At 46.9% G+C, this 7487-nt stretch overlaps 1 protein-coding gene across 1 annotated transcript; it reads left to right on the top strand.

Annotated features, from left to right (window-relative positions):
- Window positions 1-280: 280 nt before the first annotated feature.
- On the top strand, window positions 281-4965 carry LOC123440996 (cysteine-rich receptor-like protein kinase 10). Its single transcript, XM_045117530.1, has 7 exons — window positions 281-1136; window positions 3128-3238; window positions 3319-3500; window positions 3762-3972; window positions 4048-4285; window positions 4406-4556; window positions 4666-4965. Exons 1-7 carry the CDS (start codon window positions 281-283, stop codon window positions 4963-4965), a joined length of 2049 nt encoding a protein of 682 aa, XP_044973465.1.
- Window positions 4966-7487: the final 2522 nt, after the last annotated feature.

Raw genomic sequence — 7487 nt, 5'->3', positions numbered from 1 at the left:
TAGAAGATGGGCAGCTTTCGGCCAGATTCGGTCGTCTGGGTTCGGTCTTGGGGTCTTAGGTCTTTCCAAGAATTATGCTCACACCACTGAAACGAAGGTCAGTCAAGCATTAAATGTTCTGTTTCTCTCGGCGGCAAATAAATACGGACGTCCCAGTACATCACCATGAATGTGATGTGGATATAGGAGCAACTCGGTATTGCATTATTATTTCGCATAATATATAGAAAACCATCAACGATCATCTGCCACTGCCCTCTGTGACGGTGTAAGCTAGTCGATGGACATGGCTATCGTCCCCATCCTTCTTCTCCTGCTGCTCCTGCCTTCCGTTGGTGCCGAATGGCAAGTCTGCGGCAGCAGCGGCAACTACACATCAAACAGCACCTACCAAGCCAACCTCCTGCTCCTCTCCTCCACCCTTCCCAACATGGCCGTGTCCAACACCAGCCTCTTCGCCACCGCCACCGTGGGCCATGCCCCAGACGACATCGTCTACGCCCTCGCGCTCTGCCGCGGGGACACCACCGACGCCTCCGACTGCGAGAGCTGCGTGGCTGCCGCCTTCCAAGATGCGCAGCAAAGCTGCCCCTACAACAAGGACGCCACCTTGTACTACGATGCATGCATGCTCAGGTTCTCCAACCATAATTTTCTTCTTGCCAACAGCACCGCAGATCAGGTGACCTGGATCGCCCTCCGGAACAACCTCAACTTCACAACAGGCGGCGACTCCGTCAGGCACCTGCTGTTGATGCGTCTGAACAGCACGGCTCAATCGGCTGCAAACAGCTCGAGGAGGTTCACCACCTCGCGCTTAAGCGTCAACCTCATCCCCACGGTGTACTGCCTTATGCAGTGCACGCCCGACCTCACGCCCGACGACTGTGCTGCTTGCCTACAGCTCGTTTTGAAGCATACGCTCAAATCCCTATATGGAGCGCAAGGTGGTCGAATTCTCGGGACACGGTGTAGCATGAGGTACGAGCTATACCACTTCTACGAAGGGGTCCCCATGCTTGCAATTCCGGCTGTCAACGGCACTACGCCGGCTACCAGGTACCCACATTCCCAGTCGCATTCACCAGGTGCGGCGCCTCTCCAGGAGCCGCAGGCGACCGTTCATGAACAACAGGGTATGTAAACTTTTAGGATATATCCTTAATTGGACATGGCAACACGTACGTACGGCTTCTATATTCAATTAAGTGATTCAGAAAAATTGTGGAGATAAGCTTTTTCAAAGGAGGGAATTCCCACGGACTTTGCGTGGAGATGCATACAGCCATTAAAAAGATCTTATACTTCCTCCGTCCCAAAATTCTTGTCTTAGATTTGTTTAGATATGAATGTATCTAGTCAAGTTTTAATAGTATTTAGATACATTAATTTCTAGACAAAGTTAAAACACGAATTTTGAGACGGAGGGAGTATGTACTAATATACATTTATCCACACTAAATTCTTTTGCATGACAGCTGAATTACTCTAGCAGATGAGAGTAATCTCCACTTACTGATTTAAATAAGTGGTACGTAGCACTATTAAACTGCTAGTACTAGAAAAGCTCAGGTAAGAATAGATGACTAAAAATAAATAAGTAGGAAGAACTTAGGTTCTAAAGACTAAGCTAAGCAAATCAACAAGAAAAAAGGTTCTTTGACAAGGGGGGTAAATTGTCCCATGTTCTAGTTTGATCAGACTTGGGTTGGACGGAGTCAGGATTTTGGCCCTCCTCCCTAGGGTTCCTCTCCGGTCCTCCTACCGCGGCAGCCAGCCTTCCTAGGCCCCCTCCCGGATCCACCCTTGCACCGCCTCCCTGGGAGGTGGCCGGGGCGCCGCGCGCCTCCCTCCCCTTCGGCCACCCCTTTCCCCCCTTTCCACCTCGCCGCCACCGGTGGACGCCCTCGGCGCAGGTATGGGTGGTGTTTGCGGTGGCGGCACCTTCTGTCCCCGCGCGTGCGGCTCCCCTGCCCGGGGCATGGGGCGGGGGCGGTGTTCCTCGGCTAGGCGGCGGCCAGGCGACCGGTGACGGTGGCAGGCAACGCGTGAGGTGGTGGCGTGGCCCCTTGGGGGCAGGATGGTGTGGTGGCGCGGGATAGCCTGCGGCCCGCCCCCGGCCCAGATCTGGGCCCTGCGAGGCCCATCTAGGTCCTAGCGGGTCGGCCTCCGTCGTGGCTTTGTCATCGTCTGTGTGGTGAGAAGGAGGAGCAACTCGGACGAGGGGCGGCGACGCCGACGGCGTGCCTGCTGCAACGCGATGGCCAGAGCTTTACGGGCGTTGAGGCCCCGGCCGGGCCTGTGGACCCACGGGCCTGGTATGCTTCTGCTATTGTGTCCGGTCGGCTACCGTTATTGACGGTGCAGGTTGAGCACTCCCACGTGCCGATGATGCTGCAGCCCCTAGTCCCGGCTCATATTCGTCATTGTGTAGGCCTCGCTTCGCAGTGTCGTGGTGAGACGACGTGGAGGCTTCAAGACTGTGTTGACGCAAGATGGTGGTCGATTTGGTGGCAGGCTTTGGAGCATCCGGGGTGAAAGTTGGGATAGGGGAAAACCCCTGTCGGCCTGGCCTGTGGGTGCTGCCGGACCTTCCTGGAGGGCGTCGGGGGCTACCATTTTTCTCGCCTGGTCGTGTACTGGGGGAAACCCTTGGCAGCAGCGTCGTCATTGTCACGGTCCTTCTTTGAGGTGTTGATTGGTACCGGCGATTCCGAGCCTTGGAGCTTGGTCGGAGATCTTCGGTGGGCGGAGTGGAAGCGAAGCTTCTTCATTTCTGTCGATCCGCTGTTGTCGGCATTTATTTCTTTTGTTTTTTCTCGTTCTTTTCTTTTTGGTGTGACTGTGCTTCTTTCGCCTCAGCACCTATCGTTAGCTGTATTGGTTGGTTGCTTTGTAATACAAAGCGGGGGACCCTTTTTGTGAGGGGGGTAAATTGTTAGAATAGGAAAGGTTAAAAGGTCACTCAAATAAATGAAATTTCCTTTGTCAAATATGGCTGACACATGTTTAATTTGTCAAGCTGTTTTTTCATATATTGTTTATCACTTGGCAAAAAAAAAATTGTATAATATGTTGTTACTTATATATGAGAACTATGCGTGAATTAGTATTTTTTTTTCCTTAGGACGGAACTCACGCAAGAGGGTGTTGTGGATTATTGCTGTGGTGGCTCCAGTACTGTCAATACTTTTATGCTTTATCTGTTCCGTTGTATGGATGAGAAGACGAAGAAAAGGTTTGTTCTAATTAATGATGGTTCATTAATGACAATATTCACTAAAAAATTAATAATATTTGTGTGTTCTCTCAATTTAGGACCAGTAAACTTAAACGATCAGGTTGCCGCCAATAGACCGGAAGAAGACGAACTTGTCTGGAGATTGGAGGAGAAGAGCTCAGAGTTCACTATCTTTGACTTTTCTCAGATATTGCATGCTACACATAACTTCTCCAAAGAAAATCTACTTGGACAAGGTGGTTTTGGCCCTGTCTACAAGGTAAATGTATTGTCTTGAAAATATTCAATCCTAAGTTCATTCTATAATGATTTGCTTAAATAAATCAGACATTGGCTGACCATTACCAATACTTTCTTGCACGTACCCTGAAAATACATAATACTTTGCAGATATTAAAATTAAGAAAATCTTGAAAACTTCTTTATTTTGTCTTATTTTCCAGTGGATGACTTTTAATCCTTGTTTTGTCATTTCAATAAAAAAATGATGCCTCCAATTTTGTTTTGTATATATTTACAGGGCCAATTACCAGATGGAATGCCAATTGCAGTCAAAAGGCTTGCCTCACATTCAGGACAGGGTTTTACAGAATTCAAAAATGAAGTTGAACTTATTGCAAAGTTACAACACAATAATCTTGTCAAACTCTTGGGATGCTGCATTCAGGGAGAGGAAAAACTATTGGTGTATGAATATTTGCCAAATAAGAGCTTGGACTTCTTTATATTTGGTATGTGTAGTGTAGTTTTTAACCATACTTTGGATTCTGATCCGTCTACTATACAATGCATTGTCTAATGCGCAGAAAAAAACATGACAACCTCTATTGATTGGAACAAAAGACGTGTGATAATCGAAGGGATAGCCCAAGGTCTTCTGTATCTCCACAAGCACTCTCGGCTACGCATCATACACAGAGACCTTAAGGCCAGTAACATTCTATTGGACCAGGACATGAATCCTAAAATTTCTGATTTTGGCCTAGCAAAAATATTCAGCTCCAATGATACTCAGGGAAGCACAAAGAGGGTAGTAGGAACATAGTAAGTATATTTCTTACTTACAAATTACAACATAAGTAGTGCCCACTATACCATTTATTAGTTGACGAACCAAATCATATTTTGATATAATACTTTTCGTGTGCTTCTAACTCATTTCAGTGGTTATATGTCTCCGGAGTATGCATCTGAAGGCATTTACTCAATCAAATCAGATGTGTTCAGCTTTGGTGTGTTACTTCTTGAGATCCTTAGTGGAAAACGGAATTCTGGTTTCTATCAGTATGGAGACTTTCTTAACCTACTTGGATATGTGAGCGTTTTCTAAACCCTCATGTATATGGGTGTGTTATTTTTTTAGTGGAATTATAACTTTACTCATGTATATGCACGTGATGAAGATACTTTCCCGCTTTCTGCAGTCATGGCAACTCTGGGAAGGACGGACATGGGTTGAGCTTCTAGATGCATTAATCGCTGAGGAGATCCATATATCAGATGCTAGGAGGTATATTAACATTGGACTGTTGTGTGTACAAGAAAGTGCGGATGATCGACCCACCATGTCAGATGTCGTTGCAATGTTAAACAACGAGAGTGTTATTCTCCCCGAACCAAATCATCCAGGATACTTCAACCTAAGGGTATCTAAGACACATGAATTTTTTGTCCCATGTAGTAATAATGATGTAACCATCACTCAGGAGCCAGATGGTAGATAGTTGATCACTTTATTTCGGTTGTTAACGAAAAAACAAAGAAATCAAAGCGGTGTCTGAGTTGTACACTAATCCGCACCATACTCTAGATGTTAACTATTGTACCTATTGTGACTATTCTACAGTAATTCAAGCTTAAATAAGCCCAACATAGTCAGACAAAGCAAGTGAATAAAGCTACACTACTAGAAAAATCACATCATATACGGGCAGAACCCAACAAGCTGAAAAATCCAAAATATTAATAATTTTATCAAAAGATAACTTTGCTGCTAATGCCCTTTCAATATATATGATCCTGCAATGCCCATGCAAATTGACTATCTTTGAACTACAAGACGTCTCTTCAAATTTTCATACATAGCTTAAAGTTTGAATCGATATTTATAGTGTTTAGTGGCACTTTTCTGTTCATAAATTCAAGTCTTGGAATTAACATCTCACACAATTAAGAGCAGTTTTAGCATGCTCCCTCTTACCCCCTATTTTCACATGAGAGGTAATAGTAGATAACAGATCCGAGCCATTGATCTTATTAATTAGTGGTATGATTAAGTCTTATCTACTCTTATCTCACATGTAAATAGAGGGGGTAAGAGGGGGCATGTTAAAATTTGTCAACAATTAATTATATAAATTGTATATTTTTGACAGGCATAAGATAAGAATTGAAAGATATTAGTAGATTTTGTGTTAACCTCACATAGTTGGCAGGAAAAAATGATAAGTGCACGACCGTGGGTTGTGGCGCCGGCGTTGCACCAGGATATAATCTCACTTTTGAGAGAGAAATTGCAGCAAGGCAGGACGCAGCAGGGGCAGCATGCAGCCCTAAGAGCCTACTCTTTTTTAGGAAGTGCTAATCACCTAATCAATCACACATCAATCATTGGAGTTTGTTTAACAAAAGGACTAATGGCAAATGAGGGCAACATGTGGGCTTTAGTATGGGCATTCTCTGTTTTCAAGTTCTACGTGTGTGTGTGGGGTGGGGGGGGGGGGGGGGAGGTGGGGGGCATAGTACATCTAATGGCCTATATTTCTTGCTACTACCACCCGGGAGAATTATATAAATGCCTTTCAAGAGACTTAAGGAGTCATCATGAATAGGTGAAGTGATGCAACACCGTTTTCGGGGAAGAGATGCGCGAGGGGAGCCAATCTTCACGGCGTATGATCGATGAATGGAGGGGGTAAATAGCTGCAAGTAGCAAGAAAAAAACAAGAGACTATGACCCGACTAGGTGGATGTCAACCACAAGTATGGCAGCTCTTGGAAGGAAGGAAGATGGTTTGAGTTTCTAGAATCATCAATTGTGAAGGATCTATTTAAAGAAGGCTATCATTGCACTGATGTGTGTATACAGAGAGAACACGGATGATCGACCCACCATGTCATTGCAATGGTAAACACCTACATGAATTGGCTAGTGTTGTTCTTACATCCAATAATAATGACAATGAAGTTAGACATCACCGAGGAGGCAGACGGCAAATGGTTGGGGCAGAGGGCAGCATATGGACGGCTTTGACTGACTTTGATACCCGCACCAAAACTCGGCAAAGAAAAGCGTGTTCTTGGACTTCAATTTCGTAGCCGCCATGAAATTGACGTGGTAGCATTGATCCAGGTGACCGGTTAATGTTATGGCTACACCGCTTATAAAATCCAGATCATATTTTGGTTGTGAAGGATGGCGACCTGCATATTCCAACAGTAGCTGTTCAATCCTGCCGCGAATGATGCTCTGCTGGTGCGCATACGTCTCCCTCTTCCTCGCGAGAATAGTCAGCGTCGTCCGGCAGAGTTTGGGAGATGGTAGGATCATCGCCTTCCCGGTTTCCTCGCTGAGGATGTTGTATATCTGGGTCAAAGACTCATAAGAGAGTGCAGTGTTGTTGGCAGTGGAACTCTTCACCAAGAACCGGATCTGGTCTAGCTTCGTCGGCCCCAAGGATGCAAGAAATGATGCCCAAGCGGTCGCCTGTGGATGGCGGGCGGCAGCTGCGGCGCTGGCAAAAGGGCTGGGAGAGCTACGGTGTAGATGTGGCTGTAACATGGTGGCCAGGTCGCACTGCCTGTAGCAGAGATACTTCAAGATCTCATGCAATGGCAGATGTTTCCCGGAGTTGGCGTGGAGGAGAGCTATGAGGCCATGCAAGGAGCAAGTGACCACCCTGAGCATGGTGAGGGTGTCGAGGATATCGTGCGCCTGCGTCTCGCGATCGGCCATCGGGAGCGGGAAGTTGGCGTCATACCAGACGACGCTGAGGATGATGTTGGAGACAGGGTCCATGGGTCCGTAGCAGTGGCCGGCAAGGAGAACGCCGCGGACGTGGTAGCGCGCGGCGTAGCTTGGCAACATTGCGAGCGCCCTAAGATAGAAGCCATGGATGGTGTCGTGGAGGGACATCTCCAGAGACCGGACATATGGGCATTGGTTTGGCGGGCGTCGTCCACGTCCAGAGACACCACGTACGCGCAAGGGGAGTCATGCGGCCCCACCATCACGCCTGTCGCCGGC

Source organism: Hordeum vulgare, chromosome 3H, assembly GCF_904849725.1.
Source record: "Hordeum vulgare subsp. vulgare chromosome 3H, MorexV3_pseudomolecules_assembly, whole genome shotgun sequence".
NCBI lineage: Eukaryota > Viridiplantae > Streptophyta > Magnoliopsida > Poales > Poaceae > Hordeum > Hordeum vulgare.
Note: the sequence above shows the minus strand (reverse complement) of the source record. Positions and strands in the feature narration are given on the sequence as shown.